Source organism: Microcebus murinus, chromosome X (genome assembly GCF_040939455.1).
Source record: "Microcebus murinus isolate Inina chromosome X, M.murinus_Inina_mat1.0, whole genome shotgun sequence".
Lineage (NCBI taxonomy): Eukaryota > Metazoa > Chordata > Mammalia > Primates > Cheirogaleidae > Microcebus > Microcebus murinus.
In genome coordinates, this window is record NC_134136.1 from 63666604 (window position 1) to 63688640 (window position 22037).

General features: G+C 40.5%; 1 protein-coding gene across 1 annotated transcript in view; it reads left to right on the top strand.

The window, feature by feature from the left end:
* The window catches only part of ADGRG4 (adhesion G protein-coupled receptor G4), a 121267-nt gene extending 115732 nt beyond the window's left edge, over nt 1–5535 (top strand). The window contains exons 21-23 of the mRNA XM_075999151.1: nt 1476–1577; nt 2538–2705; nt 5450–5535. Of these exons, the coding sequence (XP_075855266.1) occupies nt 1476–1577; nt 2538–2705; nt 5450–5535 (356 nt within the window). The remainder of the gene's footprint in view (nt 1–1475; nt 1578–2537; nt 2706–5449) is intronic.
* The last annotated feature ends 16502 nt before the right edge of the window (nt 5536–22037 follow it).

A 22037-nucleotide genomic window follows, 5' to 3' on the forward strand; every position in this document is an offset into this window, starting at 1 on the left:
TGTATAGAGAATAAATGTTTCCAAACTGTACTTGGGCCAAAATAAATATTTTGAGGCTCAAGCAGGCATTGATAAGGTTGTAGAAGGCTGTGACAGTTTGTGTATCAAGTGCCTTGGAGTTCAAATCAACAAACATCTATTGAGCTACCACACTTGATACTAGAAGCAAAGGGAAAAGTGACATAAATCTGAAAAGTAAGCAGACCTCAGTCCTCAAAAACTCAACAGCTAGGTGGAGAGACAGACAACACATGGAGAATGATATGGCTAACTGTGGCAAGTAATATAAGAAACAAATTATGTTATGGGAGTTCAGAAGTGGGAAAGATGAGATTCAGTTTGAGGCATCGGGAAAGGTTTGTGGATAAAGATTTCTGGCGTGCACCATAAATAAAAGTCAGGCTACTGACAGGAGTTATTTCTGCCAATTTCACCCCCAACTTTAGGAAATCCAATTGGTCCTTCAAGGAATGTGCAATCAGGATCATCTTAAGTCCCACTTTTATCTCCCAAGGAGATATTTTAGAGGGTGGGGAGAAGAAATGGCCAGCACTGGTGGTAAATACCTCAGCCCCTCCCTCCTACCTGAAGGACAAAAATCAGGGCTGGCAGTGGAAATTGAGGGCACCAAATACATGGCTTTCAACATGATGTAATTGTGCCAGACAGCACGTGTATGAGTCATTTATTGCTGTGTAACAAATTACTCCCAAATTTTAGCTGCTTAAAACAATCAACACATATTATCTCCCAAAGTGTCTGAGGGTCAGGAATTCAGGAGCAGCAAAGCTCGGTGTTTCTGGCTCAGAGACTCTCATAACATTGCAGTCAAGCTGCCAGCCAGGGCTGTAGTCATCTGAAAACTCGACTGGGGCATTTGCTTCCAGGAAGGCTCGCTTACATGGCTGTAGACTAGAAGCCTCAATTCCTCACCATGTAGGCCTCTCCACAGGGATGCCAGGATATCCTCAAGACAAATACTTGGCTTCCTTCAGAGTGAGTGATAAGGGAGGGTGAGAGAGAGAGAGAGAGAGAGAGAGAGAGAGAGAGAGAGAGAGAGAGAGAACTCAATGTCTTTTATAACCTAATCTTCAAGGGCGAATGCCATCACTGCTGCCATATTCTATTGGTACAATGTGGAAAGAGACTACACAAGGGTATGAATGCCAGGATGTGAAGATCACTGAGAGCCATCTTGGAGGCTGGTTACCATAGCAAGCCTTATCTCTCATGGTTCTAGGATGGACAGCAGCCCAGGGGCAAGACAGTGGTTGACATGAAATTTTGCAATATGGACCTCTTTGCCATCATTGCCTTTGGGAGGGAGGTGGGAAAGACAAGATAAGAAAGCCAGTAATGGCCCTGGGGTTTCTTGAAAGTAGTATCTATGGTGACAGGAGCAGTCCTGAGGGTGGGCACTGGTGGCAGCTTGTGAAGAAAGCTGAAAAAAGACTGACCTTCTTCTCCTGGCTTAGGATTCTTCATTTTTGTGTTTCACTGCGTGATGAAGAAGAGTGTGCGGAAGCAGTGGCAGACACACCTCTGTTGTGGGTGGTTGCGATTGGATAACTCCTCTGGTAAGATGCCAGTTTGGGTAAGGTTTGAATTGTACATGTTTCACAAAACTGATCAGATTAATTTATCTCCTAACTTGAGTTCATATGGCATCAGCTTCAAATAGAGGCTGTTTCTGTCATGAAAATGATTTGTGCATTTGAGCTGAGATGAATGAAGCCAAGTGAAGAGTGTGACTTTGGGCCGTATTTTAACTGAGGGAAGTTTTGCTTTGGCCCAGATTCCCTGGATTGCTTGTCCTCGCTGTCACCTCAGTCTCAATTCAATTGAGAGAACATTGATTGAGTGCCTACTGTGCTCCAGGAACTGGGTTGCAGTGGCTTCTGGTCAGTAGCCAGCAGTGGATAGAGTGGATGTGGGAAGCAAGGAGTGGTGGTAGAGATGAAGAGAACTTGTCAGCATTCCTAAGCTGCTTGGCCAGTGGGCTGCCCAGGTGGATTGATGGCCTTCCTGCAAAGTAGGAGATGGAATGGACTCAGACATTGCCTCTTAACACTGGTGCTTCCCTTGAGGATGTCTCCATTGCAGGCAAACTGATGTTCTGTGAATCACAGGTTCTTCCATCTAATTCAGGCAGCTTTTCTTAGTCTTAATACAAATCCCAGGCTATTTTCTTTAGGGAAAGCATCAATTAAACTCCAAGATTCCATAAGTAGCACCAAGGGCCCCACCTTTATGCTGGGCATGTCGGTAACCTGCTGGTCCTTTTGCTCTAGGGAAAGCAGGCATCCTTGGTAAGCGAACTGGCTTTTCCTATATCACACATTATAGTATAAACTTACTTCTCACAACTTTGTAGAAAAACTGGCTCCTTGAGCCACCCAGAATGAACACTGTGCTTTGAGCTTCATATTTTTTAAACAGGATGATCAAAGTATAATTTACATACCATAAAATTCACCCTTTTTACACGTAGAATTTGATGAATTTTACATTTTTAATTATTTCTGGTGTCTTTTCAGATGGGAGCAGCTGGTGTGGGGTAAATATTGGGTTTAAACAGGAAGGACTGAAGAAAACCTTTGAGCACAAACTGTTGACACCATCCCTCAAGTCAACTGCAACTAGCTCCACTTGCAAATCTTTAGGTTCTGCACAAGGCATTCCTTCAGAAATCAGCTTCCCAAATGGTGAGAAAAAAGGCTGTGTTGTCTACATTTATTATATTTTTTACTATTTTTTATTTTATTTTATTTCAAAATATTAAGAGGGTACAAATGTTTTTGTTACATGGATAGATTTTGTAATGCTTGCATTTGGGTGGGCTATTAGTGTGTCCATCACCTAAATAGTGTTCATTGTTTACATTTATATACCAGAGATATTGAATTACTATGAAACCATGTGCTCGGTTTGGATGCTATTTTCCTCCTCAAAACTAAATGCACATGTACGTGGATATACCAGGACTCATTCTTGGCTGAGAAAGTGTTTACAGAAGCATGTATAGGTGTTTCTATACCTAGGGAACTTAGTATGTATAAATCTGATGGATTTATTAGACTAATGAAGATGGAGATTATTAGACTAATGGAGAAGAGAAGAGACTGGAGGTTAAAAGAATTCATGAGTAATTAAAAATGATTGACACAGACTGTTGAAACCAGAAGGAACCTTTTTTTTTTTTTTGAGACAGAGTCTCGCTTTGTTGTCCAGGCTAGAGTGAGTGCCGTGGCGTCAGGCTAGCTCACAGCAACCTCAAACTCCTGGACTCGAGTGATCCTTCTGCCTCAGCCTCCCGAGTAGCTGGGACTACAGGCATGCGCCACCATGCCCGGCTAATTTTTTATATACATATCAGTTGGCCAATTAATTTCTTTCTATTTATAGTAGAGACGGGGTCTCGCTCTTGCTCAGGCTGGTTTTGAACTCCTGACCTCGAGCAATCCGCCCGCCTCGGCCTCCCAGAGAGCTAGGATTACAGGCGTGAGCCACCACGCCCGGCAAGGAACCTTAGATATTGTTTAGTCCACTCCTCTCATTTTACAGAACGTTAATCAAGGAAAAGGGAAATGCCTTATGGATAGTCACTCAGCCCATCCGCAGCAGAACTGGGGCCAGAACTCAGGTCTTCTGGCTCTCAGGGCTACTGCACCCTACCCAGAATACTCTCTGAACTGCACATAACTCTTAGATGCTCACCTTTTCCATAGGTAGAGACAGATGTTGAGGTGGAGATGGGGTGTTGGGAGGGAAAGTGTAGAAAAAGGATTGATCTACAGGCTTAAAGTAAAGAGAAAGGCAAAGTGAGCAAGAACTAAAGAACTTCAAGTTAATATTATGATGACTCTGCTTTCTGTGCTTCTTAGTTAGACGAAGGTGCAATGGTCTTTTGAAGGCCGCTTCCTAAAAGACCAAAGTAGACTCCAGTTCACACACATATAGACCACCTTTAGTAGCCTGGCTGTAGTCATTCTTCCACCTTCTTGCTGCTGGTGGTAGGACTGCCTCATCCACTTATACTCCTTTCATTATGTTGGCTCCAAAAATCAGTTGTCTTTCCAAGGGCTGAAGCCAATTTAGAAGCAGCATGGTGGATGAAAAAAACCATCAAACTTGGAGTCGGAAGGCTTTCTCTCAAGTCCCAACTCTGTCTCTAACTCTGTGACCGTGGGTACATCACTTCTCTGCTTGGAGCTACATTCTCTCTACAGTTAAAATGAGAGGGCTAGAATGGATAATCTCTAAAGTGCCTATCAGCTTCAGGACCATGTGTGAGGCAACACTATTTTCCAGTTTAGGCTGGTTGACTAGGGTATGGAGTCTCAGTCCTCACCTTTGTATGGGAGAGTTAGTAGTGCACATGAAAAAACCTTTCTCTGCCCACAAGTATCTATCGGACTCCAGCTAACTAACTTGTAGATATGTTCTGGAGTTCATATGGAGGCACTAGGGAGCCATGGCATATAGAAGGCATGGTTTGTGGAAGCTCCTTAGTCCATAATGGTTGGAGCTGATTGGGAAATATCATTTTTGTAAAAGAGTTTGTTAGTATTGGCTGTCCTGCTATCCCCAGGGGATATTTATTGCTCCATTAGCAAATATGCAGCCAAAATGTGTACATATTTTGCTTCTGAGGAACAGTAGCAAATACCATGTCCAGGACTTTAATGCTGTTGTACCAAGCAATAGACCCCGAGAGCTGGCATCAAAGTACTCCTCAGTTGCGACAGTAACCCAGCCATTGGGACAGGAAGACCAGCCATAGGTTTTAAAACTGAAATCTGGATGCTACCATCATACCTGTGGCAGCCTAAAGCTCAATTCCATTAGCACAAGGTGAAAAATCATGCCCTCCACCATCAAACACTCTCAAGCTTCAGAAATAGTCAAATATTCAGGGCAAGGATATCAGATCCATAGGGGATAGAGATGTGTGTGTTTCCATTCTGTGTTTTCTCTTCCTGAAAGTCTCCAAGGTTTGTTCATGAATATCTTCCCCTAGGTTAAAGTCAAAGTCAATAACGCTTAGTAGTGGGATTGCTGGATCAAATGGTAGTTCTATTTTTCATAATATTCTGAAATTTAAAAAGAAAAAAAAAGGAAAAAAAGAAAATTACTGAACAAATTACTGCTACATAAAATACTCCAAGACAGTAATAAAGTTAATTAAGGCATTTCCTAAAAAAAAAGTCAATAACGCTACCTGTTACTCACAGTTCAAGAAGAACATATGCACAGCCTAAACAGTGCTGTCAGAATGAATTAATTCACCCCAGATTTATATTAAATTGTCCAAAGAAAGCACTGCAACCGTTACTTCCTTTCTAATTTTTTTATTCATTCCTTCATTTGATAAAATTTTCTTATGCTGCTACTATGTGCAAAGTCCCCAATGCCACAGCTGACAATATTCTTCTTTTCTTTAATGCAGATGACTTTGATGAAGATCCATACTGTTTCTCTTCCTTGGGTAGTGAAGTTGGGCCTAATTATGAAAGAAGAATATTACCTGTATAAATAAAAATGAATTCCATTCACAAGGTTTTTTTTTCAATAAGTCCCATCAGAGGTACTTACCTGCCTCCACCCCCAGATTGGGAGAAATGTTGAATTTGTGAAGCAATCTCCAAACTTGTATTCTGAATATTATTTTGGAAAGGGCAGAATGAGATAACATTTAGTAAATATTAAAGTCAAAATAATTCTCCTATTCATTGTTATAGTTGTTTTATGTTTTTGGATAAATGAGCCTATAGTTATGATATATTTAGAGGAGAAATATCTACAGCATTGGAGATTTTGTTTCAAAAACTTTAAGTGTATACGTCCTAAAAGAAAAAGTGAAGACCAAAGTTCCTACTGCCCTGCCCTGGGAGCCAAACAATTTCAGATGGCCAAAGTTTCAGGCTACCCAGTTGGCATGAGACCCACAGAGGAAGCAGATAAGAAGAGCCACAAGGTGGTACCTTTTGGGAAAAAAACCTCTGCCCTATTGGCCTGTCATGACAAAGCACCTGAAGTCCCTGTTATTCAAGTTGCACTTTTGATTGAAGCCCCTTATTAAAATGTAAACATGTTTTGTAAAAAGGGTCATTCATTAATTCATAGGCACCCATGAATTCCTTAGTGAGAATTCATTTCTCAGCCAAGATAGTCCCTCAGAGAATAGTACGCAGGGACCTGAAGAATGAAATAGAACAGGGACTCTCTGAAGCTGGTGGTATCCCTAGGAAGGAAAGGCCAGGTGAGGGTGAATAGGACAGTAGGGGGCTGGAGATGAGAAGGGTCATCCAAAGCAACAGAATGACCAATGAAGATGAATTTCCTGGCTTTGCCTTTTGTGGCTAAGCATACTGCCACTTAGGCTTCTAACTGCTCTTATTTTTTGGGTAGAAATGAGTAAAGAGATGAACATTCTAGAAGGATACATGAGCAACTGCTATGAATGGTTGTGTTCAGGAAGGAAAACTGGGTGTCTTGGGACAAGGGAGGATGGAAGATCTACTTTTCACCCTATACTTTTTTTTATCTTTTGAATCTTTTACTGAGAGAATATATTATATCTTTGAGCAATAAATAAATAAATACTTAAATAAATAAAGATAACCAGATCCTTCCAATAAGAAAGAAAGATAGACTCCTGGGTTTCAATATCATAAATCAACTTCTCTATTCCCTTTATGAATATGTATGGTACAGTGTGGGCTGTGGAGACAACAGAGCTGGGTTCAAATCCCAGCACTGTCACCTCCTAGATATGTGACCTCAGGAAGTAATAATAATAATACATTCATCATAGAATTGAAATGAAGCTTAAATGAGATGAGGTCTGAAAATGTTCTAGCATAGTGAAACACAGTACATCTTAGCTCCTTTCTCTCTCTAACCCCCACTGGTTTATCATTTGTCTTCTCATGGCCCCATCCACCATGTCTACCCCATTAAAGGTACCACATTGGAGCCTCTAGGCAAAATTTAATGCTGGCTACCAAACAGAGTGGAACACTGGTGCCAGTCACTAGTATAAAGCTCCTAGGCTCCCCTTATTCCCCCTATCATCCCACATAATATAAAAAGCAGGCAGGCCCTTAGGTTCCTGAATGTCTGCCATCAGAGTCAATCCTCTTGCATATGAAATATTTCCTAAGGAAATCCCACATCTATATTTCCCTACATGGTTTCATGCATACTTGTTTTGTAGGGGAAGATGAGTGAGTGTGAGTGAGTGTATGTGTGTGTGTGTGTGTGAAGGGACTAACGTAAATGATAACCAAAGTGTCTTGAATGTTACATGTCTTTGAACCGACAATGTTAAGTCAACTTCATTCAAAATTAGGTTTAAGGACAAGATTTGATTGCAATTAGCAAAGCTACAAAAATACGTATTCTACAAATGGGTTGATTTGGGGGATCATTCTGGCTATTAAAATGCCCATGATTGTATTTATTTCCAACAAGTAAGAAAAGCCTGATTTTTCTGCTGCTTCTGAAGTGATGAATGTACAGCTTGTCTCTAATGACCTGACACGTTGTCAAGAACAGAAACGTTATTTTATAGAAAAGTTCATGATTCCTGTCATGACTCCCCCTGATAATTAGTAAAACATGAGTTTTCTGCAAATTAGATGACAGTTTGAAATTTCAGGGAAAACACCAACTGAACATCTTTCTGGCATCCTTCGGTTTGCTTTTTCTGGGCCCACAAAATGGCTGACACGTGCATGAAGACAGACCCAAGTAATTATGGAAAAGAGACCCTAGAACATTTGAATTGTTTTTACTCAACTCCCAAGTATTCATTGAGCCCTGACATGGAGGAGAAGATACAGACACATCATGCTTAGGCCACTACTTCCAGCAGCTTACTGTTTACCTGGGGAGACCAGATACACACACTGAAAGAGTGAAGGATTAAAGCAAGGATATGGTGGAGAGAAGTGCTTCATGGGCAGGAAATGATGCAGGATCTAGTCAGGCTGAGAGTAGGGTGGGGTGGGCAGCTTGGGTAAAGTAGGGCTCCATTTCTCAAGACCATAGGCAAATGTTATTTATTAAGCACTGGTCAACAAATTTACAAAGCCCTTTCGAGCTTCAGGGCATGAACACTGGCTTTTCGTTCTCTGCTGTGCCATGGGTACCTTGTGGGCATGGGACAAACACTAAATGCTACTAAATCTCTCTGAAGCAAGTCTGAGGAAGCTCCTGTCCAGGACCCTAATCCCTAGGGTTTAGTTTTGTCAGAAGTTTTGTCAGAAGTCCCAAAGGTGACAGTGACCATCTGTGATGGCCAATCTCCCTTGCACCCAGGGAAATAGGAAGGTTGTGGGAGCAGTGAAAGGATAAGAGGAGGTAAGACTTGTGTCTTCAACAGCTCAGGCCTGTGGTTAAACATACTGCCTAAAGGCCACATGTGGCCCTCTAGATCCCCATGTGCAGCCCCTTGACCAAATCCAAACTTCACAGGACAAATCCCTTTATTTAAAGGATTTGTTCTGTAAAACTTGAATTCAGTCAAAAGGCTGCACTCAAGTATCCAGAAGGCCACATGTGTCCCCAAGGCCAAGGGTTCCCCAGCCCTGGTTGGTTTGTGATGTGTTTCTGGTCTTGACTTTGAAGCATTTAGGGGATGGACATAGGAATGTGGAGCAATGGAGGAAGGACCTAGTTATACCTCTGTTGTTAGACAAAACAAGTGAAATGGAATAAATTATACTTAGAATGTCTGGCATTTCATAGGCACTCCATAAATACTTGTCACATGCATGAATGAATGGTCTAAAATACATGAGCATATAAAAGCAATGGCTGATTTTCCCTAATCTAGGGTTTCTTAGTGCTAAGTAAACCTATGCTTTCCATTAATATGTAAGCTTCACAAGGGTAAGAACCCTGTCTGTCCTGTTTACCACTGTACTCTCAGTGCCCATCACAATGTTTCAGTTAAGGTTCTTTGGTTGCCTGCAACAGAAACCAAATATCTCTGAGCTGACATTATCACCAGTTGTGGTTAACCAACAGAAAGGGAATTTCTTGAAAGGGTTTGGGGAACTCAAATAATTTAAGGGAAGGTTATAGAACTGGGCTCAAAAAAGGAAAGCGGTATAGAAAGCAAAAAACATAGGGATAGTCTCCCAGCAGGGAAACTTCTCATATGAACACCACTACTGGGAAGAATAAACGGTAATTTCCTCTAGCCTCATGCTACTAGCATGGACTCAAAGTTTTGTGAGCCTGCCTCTGATCAGCTGAGCTTAAATTTTGTGCTGTACTGAATGATGAGAGGAGGGACATGGCAGAAAATATCTTCGGGGAACCCTTTGGTTTTGATAGTAGTAGGACAGAAGCTCAGGTTCACCATCCTACCAAGATACTTACACTGGGGGAGAAGTTAGCATACAAAAAGAAAGTAGGCTGTTGTTAAGAATGAATGAGTAGGTGGGAATAAAAAGCCTACATATATCCACTACACACAATATGGGACTGAATGTATTTTAGTTGAATCAATGGCTAATTCAATAACATACTTTTTCAATGAAGGTGCAGTAGTGCTTAGAGGAAGTCTCTCCCCCATCCCCCAGGCCTCATTCAGGTATTCACTTTTTTTTTTTCTTTAAGGCTACGGTGAATCAAGATGTGTCAAGACAGTCAAAGAGTTGAAGATAAGCATCCCAAAACAATACAGAAGAGTGCTGTCAGGAAAAATGATCTTTAGAGATCTTGAGTATATAAATTGGCCTCACTTTAAGAAAAACCAACATACAAAAATAAGCTGCATTGTTTGTCTATGTTGCTGCTTTGCTGTATCTTGTCAGACAAATTCATAACTGATTACATTTTTCAAAGATGCTTCACCATACAGTTTTCCAAGAGTTCCCCCAAATATCCAAAAATATATTTTGATCCCAACTTCTGGGACCCTTCAGCTCTGATCAGGGAGGGCTCATTTATTTATCTGAAAAGGTAAGCCAGGAGTAGTGCTACTTATATTCTCCATCTAACTGGCTGATGACATGATTTTCACAAAGTGAGATTTCTAAGATAGGGGAAGGCAAATGGCAGTCAGGGCCCCGCTTTGGAGGACTCTCGTGTGGATATTAAAAAAGATCCAAAAGAAATCAATAATAATGGTAACTTCAGATTTTGAAAAAAAATCATCTCATTTAAATGAGTAAGAAAAGTACAGATGTTTCCTTAACATATGCAGTCCTATGCAAATGATTATGTAAATTAAACAAAAAGTTGGGACTGGCAAATTCCCAAGTTTCCAAGATTTACTTCTGTTAACCTAAGATGCATCATAGAAACAAGGGTGAGGATGCTTGTTTACATCCCATTCACTTAAATGTGAGGGGAAGCAAGACCGAAGGATATGCTACCTTAATAGGGGAAGGCACTCAAATCCTGGGACATGCTAGATAGATGGTTAGATGAATAGATAGATAGTTTTCACCTTCAAAATGTTAGCCAGCTCATCCGTCATGCTCAGTTGGTTGTGGGCAGCAATGGGACTAGAAATGGAAATGAATCTGAGTTGCAGTGAATTTTGATGAAGGCCTAGTTCATGCAAGAAAGATTTTTTTTTTTACATCCTCAGCCCACAAATTCCCAGAGGAATGAAAAACTTTAAAGGCAATGGCAGGGGAAGAATAAAGACCTAGTGTAACAGGCTACATCAAATCTTCAGGCACTGGCCCTTTTAGGAGCAGAGACATAAGGGTATACTTTATAATGGATCACACTTCCCCAGCCTGCATGCTTTGGGTCTTTAGTGGACTTAAGAAATCAGGTTGCAGACTTGAGGTTGGGGGAATATTTTCTAGTATTGGGGCTGTGGCTGTGTAGCTAGTGGAGGAGGATCCCACTCTTCTCTCTGCCTCCTTTAGACTTGAGTCCAGAAATGTGAGCAGGTAAGTGTTTCAGGGAGGTTTGACATTCCTCGAATCTGTTAGCTAATCAAGTACAGCATGTTGGTCATTACAGACATTTCCTCCGTGCCCAGTCTATGCTAAGCACTGTAGAGGACGCAATGATATAAAGGCCACAGTTCTTTTTTTTTTTTTTTTTTTTTTTTGTGCTGCTATAAACATTCGAAAGGCCACAGTTCTATCCACACGAACCTGAGACTGTTCTTAGGGTAATAAAATATCCACATCTGCAGCAGTTTGTCTACAGTAACATATATTAACTCTTCAAATTGTGTGCTAGAGGCTTTTAGCCATAACGGGCAGTAGCTACTTAATTACTAATTAAATTCTACAATATTTATTGGGCAGCCACTATGTTTGAGGTACTGAGCAACACAGACACAGTTTCTACAATTGTCTGGGGAGACAGACAATTAAATGTGTGATAACAATACAGTGTGTGATACTCTCATGTACTATTATTGGAGGCTTCAATTTATGTAACTAGTTGGAGGACAAACAGGTAGAACATGTTTGGAAAAAACATTCTATAGTTTCTAATAAAGTTAAACATACCCTATGACCTGGCAATTCCACTCCTAGGTATATACACCTCAGAGAAAGCAAATATGTGTTCAAAAAAGATTTGCACACATATGTTCATGGCCACTCTATTCACAACAGCCAAAAGGGTGGAAAAAACTCAAATGCCCATCAACAGAGAAATGGATAAACAAATTGTGGGGCATTCATACAGTGGAATACTACATAATAGTAAAAAAGACTAACTAGGGATACACACAATAACATGTATATGTATAAAAATATGTTAAGTCAAAGAAGCCAGATACAAAAGAATATATACCATATAACTTTTTAATATGAAAAGGCAAAAATAATCGATGATTATAGAAGTCAGAATAGTGATGATCACTGGGGGAGAGGTTTATATTGGGAAGGTGCAAGAGAGAACCTTCTGGGATGCTGGAAGTGGTATATATGTTGATCCAGATGGTGGTTACACAGATATATGTACATATAAAAGTTCATTCAGTTGCACACTTAAAGTAGTGCACATTGTACACTTTAGTGTGTTATGCTATCTCTCTATTGAAAAGTAGAGAGAAAAACCCATATAACTTATTTGAGGGCAATTTAGCAGTATCTATCTAAACTTAAATGTACATAGACTTAGCTTAGAAATTTCACTTCTAGCATTCAGTCATAGCACAAGAATGCAAAGATTTATGGGCACTACAACCCGGAAATGGTGAAGACTGGAAATAAGCTCAAGGTCCTTCAATATTAGAAGGTTTAAATAAATATGGGTTATACATAGTATGGAGTAATGCACAGCTAATAAAAAGGAGTTATATCAATATGATTAATAATTCAAAGGTATCCACAATATATATTTCTGCTGTAGAACAATTTGCATGACAGCACATATAGCATGATAAAGTATGTGTAAAAACAAAACTCTGTGTGTGCACGCATGTCTACATACATACACAGAAAAAAGTCTGTGTTATAGTGGCTTACTATAACACTATGTTAATAGTGTTAATTATTAATGCTATGTTAATAGTGGCTTACCTCTGGGGAGAGGAATTGGTGAGGCTTTAATTTTTTATTTTATATACTTTTGTATGATTTTAATTTTTATAACAGGCATCCATAACTTTTGTAATTTAAGAGTTTAGTAATAATAAGAGTATATAAAATGTGATGAGTTTCCCTAAGATAGTAACAGTGGAATTGATCAAAGGAGAATTGTTGAGAAACATAATAAATCTAGTCTTGGACATCTATTTTGAGATGCCTGTGGGTCATTAAGGTGGAGATGTCCAGATAGAGTTGGATACATAAGGGATGGAGATAGAGATGTTGGGACTATGGATGGTAATCGAAGCCAACATAGGAGTGAATGAGATTGCCATGGGGGACATATGTAGAGGAAGAATGGAAGCCAATAGGCCCAGCAATGAGGAACACCAAGGGACAGGCATAGGTGGATCAGCCTGCAAAGGACGTCTTAGAGGAACAGCTAAAGAGCTAAGAAGAAAACCAGAACTATGAGGTCCCATGTAAGCCAAGGAAAGAGAGGTTCACAATGGGCAAATCCCCGATGGTGGCAAATGCTGCTGAGAATGTAAGTACGATAAGGAGAGAAATGTGTCTTCTGAATTTAGTGACAAAGAAACTTTGATGAGATCCAGGAGGTTGTAGTGAGGAGGGAGGGGAGGGCAAATGTAGCTCTTTCAATAATTTTAGTCACTAAATTGCAAGAGTTTGTGAAGAGGAGAGTCACTGAAGGGGACTGATATTGAGAGAGGTTTTAAAAATGTAGTATTGAGATCAGAAAGATCTGAATATGTTTACATGGTTATGGGAAGCAGCTAGTAGAGGTATAGTGATTGGAATATTGAAGGGGGAAATAATTTAGCCGATAGAGCAAGGACGGAGGGGATGGGATCTACAGTACAGATGGAAGGCTCTTTCTTAGACAGAAGGTGGGGCACTCCATTGCAACAGGAAGGAAGGAGGCAAGGGTGGGCGTGGATGCAGGCAAATTTGTAAATTAGGTAATGGGAATCTAAGGGAGCTCTCATCTGATATCTTCTATTTTCTCTACGAAGTAGGAGGTGAGGTAACCTGCTGAGAGTGAGGAGGGAAGTGATAAGATAGAGAAGGTTTAAAATAGCTGCTATGGAAAACAAGAGGGCTAAGTAGGGAAAGAGAAAAATGTGTAGACCCCTGCAAAGATCTACTTAGGGTAAGAGACCACGGTGTGCATAATTTGGGGGGAGTGTGTGGGGGCATCTCCTGGGAGTGAGGGCAGAGATGGAGCATCTCCACACTGTCAGAACCCTGATCTACTGGCTTTAATTGATTCAAACAATTAGTCAATCCAGTGATGAAAACATGCTAACACAATTACTTGGCACCACAAAAGTGTAACTTCTGATCGCTGCCCCAGCTGAAGCATTTGGATTGAATTCTACCACCCAAGGCTCTACGGCATACTGGAGGAAAGGAAACCCGCACAGGAGCACTTCATCAATCTAGTCACAGCTCAAAAGCAGCTCCCCATTCACACCCTCACCTACAATTCTTTTCTAAATTGGAATGCTTCTCACTGCAGCATTATTTATGATGACAGGAGTTGGAGGCAATCTGGCATTCATCACAGAGAGTGAGTGGAGACGCAAAATGTGGTGGACGCACATTCTGGAGTAGTTTACAGCAATTGGAAGCAAGAGATTAGTTATACATACAGCAGCATGTATAGATTTTTAAAAAGTAGTGCTAGGTAAAAAAAAAATAGCAAGAAACAGAATAATATATGTAACATAATTTATAGAAATTTAAAAAGATATTCACTCAAAATGATAATACACATTTTATAAGAACACATACAAACAAAAATATGATTCAACAGAGAGAAATGGTTGGTAACGAGGGAGGGAGGAGAATTGAGTGAAGTGTGGGGATGACAGGAAATAAATTAATTAAACAAGATACCGATGATGATAAATATGCCATGAGCTGAGTTTGATTAAGTCAACACTCTGCATCCAAGGCAGTAGCTAAATACAGAAATAAATAAATGAATAGAAATGCTTTCCTAACCTCTTGTGGACTCTGCTTCAAGCAAAGGACTGCCTGCCCCTCACCTCATAATTGATTTTTTCCGGCTTTATCAAGATATAATCGACAAATTAAAATTGAATATATTCAAGGTGTTCAACGTGATGTTTTGATGTCTGCATACATTGTGAAATGATCACCATAATCAAGCTAATTAACACACTCATCACTTCATACAGTTACCTCTTTTGTGGTGAGAATACTTAAGATCTACTCTTAAGGTCTACTCTCTTATCAAATTTCCAGTATACAATACAGTTGTATGAACTGTAGTCACCATGCTGTACAATAGATCCCCAGAATGAATTCATCTTTTAACAGAAAATTTGTACCCTTTAGCCAACATCACCCCAATTCCTCTACCTGTCGTACCCCTGGTAATCTCCTTGGTATCTACCCTTCTACTCTCTGTTTCTATGAGTTTGACTTTTTTGAATCCTACATATAAGTAAAATCATCCAGTGTTTGTGTTTTTGTCTCTGGCTTATTTCACTTAGCATAATGCTCTTCAGGTTCATCCATTTTGCTGCAAATGGCAAGATTTCCTTCTTTTTCAAGGCTGAATAATATTCCACAGTGTATATCTACCATATTTTCTTTATGCATTCATCCATCTGTGGACACTTAGGTTGTTTCCATATCTTGGCTGTTTGCACAATGCTGAAACAAACATGAGAGTACAGACATCTCTTCAGGATAGTGATTTTATTTCCTTTGGATGTATACCCAGAAGTGGGATTCCCGGATCATGATAGTTCTATTTCTAATGTTTACCTCACCGATTACTTTATGAATGAGGAAACTGAGACCCTGATGAGGGAAATGACTTGGCCAAATTCACACATTTAATTGCAAAGCTTGGGCTAGACCCAGGTCTCCTGGGAGTCCGTGACTATTTCCCCTATACCATGCATACTCATTCAGGAGAATTCTCACCGGTTTTGTGGTTGTTGTTTGCTTCTTAAATGAATTCAACTTCACTGAATTCTGCTTTCTTTATGATTTTTTAAAATTTAGAAACAAAAGCAGGAAAAAGGTATGCCGCCCTATCTTGCCTATATGGTGAAAGAGTAGTTAAAACAATAAAGCTTAACTGACACCAAGGGTTCTCAACATTTTGTTAATCTAGGAAATAATTTTGAATACTAGAATTTTAAACAATGTGTTTGAAAGGATTTTAAACATTTAATAAACAAGTCAGTCATAATAATAATGTCATCTCTACTTGTACTCTAATAATGCCTCATAGACCCTAGGAAACATGCCTCAGCCTTGTGTCACAGTTCAAGTATAATAGTTCCCTGCCCTACCCATGCTCACTTATATAACCACAAGGATGAGGCAAGTGAGCAGGCAGTCTTTCTGTGTGATATTGCTCTGTGATCTTTGTTTGATTTTTACATTTTTTAAAAATTATAATAGCTTTATGGAGATATAATTGATATATTATCCAAATATTTAATGTGTACAATGTGATGAGTGGGGACACATGCACACACCCATAAGACCATCACTGCAACCAAAGTATAAACACATCTGACACTTCCCAAGTTTCCTTGTGTTCCTTCCTTTTGTGGTAAGAACACGTAACATGAGATCTACCCACTTAACAAATTTTGAAGTGCACAATACTGTATTGGTTACTATAGGCACTACATTGTACAGCAGATCTCTAGAATGTATTCATCTAGCATAACTTATACCCATTGAAAACAAATTCCTATCTCCCTACCCTACCCCCAGCACCTTGGCCTAGACACTTGTTTGATGTTGCCGCACACCTCTTCCCACTTACACTGAGTTGAATTCCAGTCTATACTATATTGAGTAACCTGGTCAACTCATCAGAACGCTTTGTATGCTTGGTTATAACAACAGTACATTGCTCCTTGGCTTACAAGAAGGGCTTAAAGCAGCCCTGCTGAGAACCACAGCTCCATGCTCTGAGAGGATGGAGTTGTCAACAGCACAGTCTTTGGTATCAAAGAGGCTGGAGTTTGAATGTCAGACCCATCACTATGTAATCAACCTTTGATAAGATACTTAAGCTTTCTAATTCAATCCAACAAACATTTATGGGGGCTGCTATATGCCAGGTACTATTATAGATGCTGGGAGAACAGTAGTGAACAAAACAGATGAAAATCCCTGCCCTCAGGAGGCTTACATTCTAAGAAGGGGAGATGGATGACAAACAATGAACATAACAAATAAGTAGACTGTGTGATGTGTTAAAATATGGTAAGTGTCATAGACTAAAGAAAAGGTTGAGCAGGGTCCTCAGGCATGGGACTGCTGGGAAAAGAGTGCAGGCTGCAGTATTAGTAGGGTGATCAGGGTAGGCCTTGTTAAGAAGGTGACATCTGAACACAGAGAAAAGGGAACTAGCCACATGGCTATCTTTGATAGGCAGAAACATTGCTAGTGAGATCAAGGAGTGGGGAAGCAGAAGTGGAGGTGGTGAGGAATGGTTGAATTCTAGATATTTTTTGAAGGTGGATCCATCCTGATTTCATAATAGACTGGGTATGGTAAATAAAAAAAAAAGAAAGATGTCATGACAACAAGGTCTATGACCTGAACAGCCAGAAAGATGAAGGGTGTAGTTTGCAGCATATTTCATTCTTTCTTACCTTTTAAAAAATGATCTTTTTAAAATTGTAAATTGACAAATTATAATTGTTATGTATTATGAGGTACAAAGTGATGTTATGATATATGCACATAATGCTTTCCTACCTTTTCTTGGGGGGAAATATCTGGAACAGTGTTTTGGACATATTGAGATGTTTATTAAAAATCCTCATGGAGATAATATAGAATAGGAAATTGGATACTCAAGTCTGAAGTTCAAGGGAGAAGTTCAAGCTGGAGACATAAACTTGGGAGTCACAGGTATAGAGATGACCTACAAATTTATGATACCAGATGAGACCACCTGGGGAGTAGAGATAGAGAAGAGATCCAAGGACTGAGTCCTGAGGCCTCACAATGTTAAAAATCAGAGACATGGCATTACCAGCAAAGGAGACTATGGAGTTATGAGTGAAGTTAGAGGAAAATCAAGAAAATATCATGTCCTGAAAACTAAGGTGAGAAAGTGTATGAAAGAGGGAATGATCCACTGTCTTAAATGCTGCTGCTGGGTCAAGAAAGAATATGATTGAGAATTGACCTATGGATTGGGAATGTGGAGGTTATTGGTGACTTAATTGGGCAGTTTTTGTGGAGTGGTAGAGGCAAGAGCCTGATTGGAGTGGCTCAAAGAAAGAATTGGACAAGAAAGAATCATAAGAGAGACAACTCTTTAGTGATGTTTGCTATGGATGGAGACAAATAAATGAGGTAGTAACTGTGAGATGAAGCTTCAGTTTTCCCCTCTGTAAAAAGGGGTTGATAGCATTGCCTATCTCTTAGAATTACTGAAAGAATTAAAAGAGATTCAATAAAAAGTTTTGGAATACTGTGATAATACATGTAACATGTCTCTCACATAGTAGGCACTCAATAATGGTAGTTATTATTTTTTATAATGTTTATGCTAGAATCAAAAGCACATTCCGGTCCCTTTAAAAATCATACAGATTTTTGTGTCTCAGACAAAGAGATGAGTCATTGTGTGGGGGAGCAAAAAAAAAAAATCTCAGAATAAGTTTTGCTGTAGTGCACATCAAACCGCATCTCACATGATGACCTCCAAAGAACAAATCTGCTGAGTTTTCATCGCATTTGTGTTCCCTAGGATGCAGTAATTATGTGTAACTACCAGAGGCCTAGGAAAAAGCTTCTTTCAAAAACACAATCTTCTCTCAAAATGGGACAAGCATCTCCATTAGCAAGCATATCTCTTGAGTGTGACAAGGCCATAAACTTGCCCTCATTGTTTCCTGTATATACATTATTTTTTTCTCTCTCTCGCATCCCCTAATTGCCAAGTTAAATGTCATGGAAGTAAACCGGCTTCTGAGAATTTTCTCCTGCCTAAACCAATGCTCCTAAAATCTTTTCAAGGTAGTGAACAAACAATGTTACATAAGCTACGAGTTATGAAGACTGAGCAGACCTAAAGAGAGTTTAGTTGTGAAATAAAATAAAACTTAAAATGAAGTTACCCTGATAAGTATATATTGATATGCATAATTGCAAGGGTGCCGTATTTTAATTAGGCATAAGTGGTGAGCAGTTGGCATGAGAGATTCGAATTAGTTATTCTTTTACACAGCTGAGCCTGATTGCATCTTTCCTCTTTATTAATTCTCCAGGCACTAATATTTCTATTACTGACGAGGATGTTTTCCAAAACACCACATTCTATGGTGTCAGTTTGTTTACTTGTTAATTCCTTCCTATTTCAAAGGAAAAGATGTCCTTCCTTTCTAATATGAGTCCTTCTGTCACCTCCTCAGGGACCTCCCTCCATTAATGCCCTTTCTCTCTCTCACCATCCAAATCTGTCCTACTCTGGTCAGCATGCCCAAGCCTCTAGCATACTAAAAGTCCTTTTCTAGAGCCTGTATCCTCCCCAAGATACCACCTCATTCTTTTGTCTTCCATCACCAAATCCCTTGTAGTTTCCAGCTTTTCATTTTGCAGCCATTCTTCCTTCCCCTGTGTCACTGAAACTCCTCTGGCAAAGATCACCAAGCACCTACTAACTGACCAATCTGCTGATTTCCTCTTAGCCCTCATCCTCTGTAAGCTCATGCAACATCCTAGACTCTCGGTAAACCCCTCCATCTTGAAATTTTGTTCTCTCTCAGCTTGACACCATTCTGTCCTGGCTCTTGTTGGCTTTTCCCATTGTTCTCTCCCGAGTCTTCTATCCTTGCTCTGGATATTCTCCCTGGGAGACATAATTCACTTCCATGGCTTTCATGAATAATATGCTCCTAACTTCCACATCTGTATCCCCAGCCCAAACCTCTCCACTGAACTCCAGCTCGGTATTTCCAACTTTTATTAGACATCTGCACCTAAATTACTCATAGGCGACTCCAACTCAACATGTTCATACCCAAATTCATTATCTTCATCCCCTTGGCTCCGGCCTACACAATTGCCCAAGCTAGAAATCTGGGAGTCATTCTTAACTCTCCCCAGTCTCTGGACACTCACATTCAATTTGTTCTTCAGTTCTGAAAGCTTCTGGAATCCTTACTCACTCTCCTCTTCTTTCCCATGTACCACGGGCTTGGTTCAGGGCTTCTGTATCTTTCACATGAAGTCTCTCATCTCCCTCCCATCCCCCCAGCTCTGCTGACTCCAACCACCACTGAGCTCCGTGGCCTTCCTCGAATGCCCAATAATCTTCTTATACTAAGGAGCAGAGTCTAGTTTACATTTCTGAAATGTATTTCTTATATCATAGAAAATGTCATCTGCATTCAACCTACAGTATATACAAGCTCCAAGCCAATTATGTGACATAGCTGAATATTCAGGGCATGGAAGCTCTGGGGCTAATGGGTTACAATGTGCTTTGTTGCACTAACAGGGCCCTCATGAGCCCCTTTCGGTCCCTGGCTTGCCAGCCTGTGATCCTCTCCCTCTGCTCCTCTCCAGAAGTATTATGCAGATTATAAGAGAGAGACTAATACCTGGATAACATTCAGAGAACTCCTGCCTTGCTCTGTGCAATGGAGATTTGTAAAAGGAAAGCACTCATTTTCTTACCCAAAGCAAAATGGAACCCCACGATGAGTTGGTAAAAGCAGGCCTAATTCCTGGCCACAGCCTTTCCCAATGCTCCCCACTCGGCCCATTAAGAGAGAATGGATCTGATTGATTGCAGGGGCTCACTATTAAGGATTATTCAGATGTAACAAAGGTGTATTTTTAAAATGTCTCTGTCTCATTGTTACATTTTTCTTTCAGACAAGAAATCCTAGCATAGTATGGTATTTCTTAAATCTTTCCCTCATTTCTCCAGCCACAGCCCAAGTATAGATCTTAACTGCATCATTCCTGGATGGTTATAAGTTCTCTCCACCTTCATGTTAGTCTGCCTCACTCCTTTTTCTAAAGTCATATGTTCGTTTTTTTCAGTCAGCCTACCAGGCAACAGCTGTGCATTGGCCACTGTGGTAGGAGGCCCTGAGACAGGGAGGGAAATATAAACGAAATCAGACACTCCCCACCTGTGCCCCCTGCAAAGATCCACAATTCAGGGAGTGAGCTAGACACCTCTGCCTGGAGAGACGCCCTTCTCTCCTCACTGGGTGAGCAATTCTTCATCTTTCAACATCTAACTCAAATATCACAGGCACAGTTGTTTGCTGCTCCTCTGCGCTCCCTTGTTGCTTTGTGTACACCTTCACTGGGGCACTTGCTGCATTGGATTGAGTATTCTCTATTGTCTCTAGACAGTGACCTCCCTGAGAACAGGGACCACGACATACCCTGATTTAGACGTGTAGGGCTTAGTGCACCAGAGATGGCTTAAACAATGCCAGTCAAATCAAGTAACAAAAGAAGAGTATGAGGTGAAGCTAAACCGAGTTGCAAGCAGCATTCGTTTGAGGGCAGGACCTCACTTTTACTCTGAATAACTTTCTTTTCCAGCCAGACACACCTGCCTGCCATTCCATGGATAATCAGTGATTCATCTAGCTCCAACTCTCAGAGACTCTGTTCTCGGCTTCTTTCCCTTTTGGAATTCAGGGCTTCTCAAATTATGTGAGGATCTTATTAAAATGCAGATTCTGAGTCAGTAGGTTTGGAAGTGGGGCCCTGGGACTCTGCATATCTAACAAGCTCCCAGATAAGAGCTATGCTGCTGGCCCAAGAATCATACTTCGAGCAGCAAAGACTCTAGCTAGCTTTCCCTGTTCTCAGGTCTTCTAGTCACTTATATGAGGACCACCACATACAGTTGTGTAGAAATGCTCGGTATCCAGGTACCCAGCCAAGGAGAACAGTGCTCATTGAAATCCAAACCATGCTCACCCAGCCCTGCACCCTCGTACTGGCCACATCTGATGGGTGGAAATGGCACATTCCTTCCCTGTTTCCACTTCCCACAAAGGTTCTGTAAGCTACATGCACCCTCAGGACTGCATCCATCAGAAGTGAGCACCTTTTTTTTTCTAATTCATACAAAAGTGCCATAAGGTCCAGCAGCCCTGACCATGGGTGACACCTCAGCCTACCTCACCATTTATCCTTTGTTCCTTTCTCACTGATCCCTCAGGTTGGTGGTTCTGTGTGTGATTTGATTCAGCTCTGGGTCTTTCATGTGTGCCCCTGCGTTTGCTGATATGTGAGAAGCAACAGGATGTAAAAGAACACTGCATTCTTCATTAAAAGCCTTGGGCTCTAGCCCTAGCTTCTTTTTGTCACTAACTTCATGACTTCAGGCAAGGCACGTAAACCCTCTGAGCCTGGTTTCCTCATTTATCAAATGAGGATTGATAAGATCTACTTTGCCGGCTTATCTGGGTTATTGTAAGGATCAAAAGTGATAAC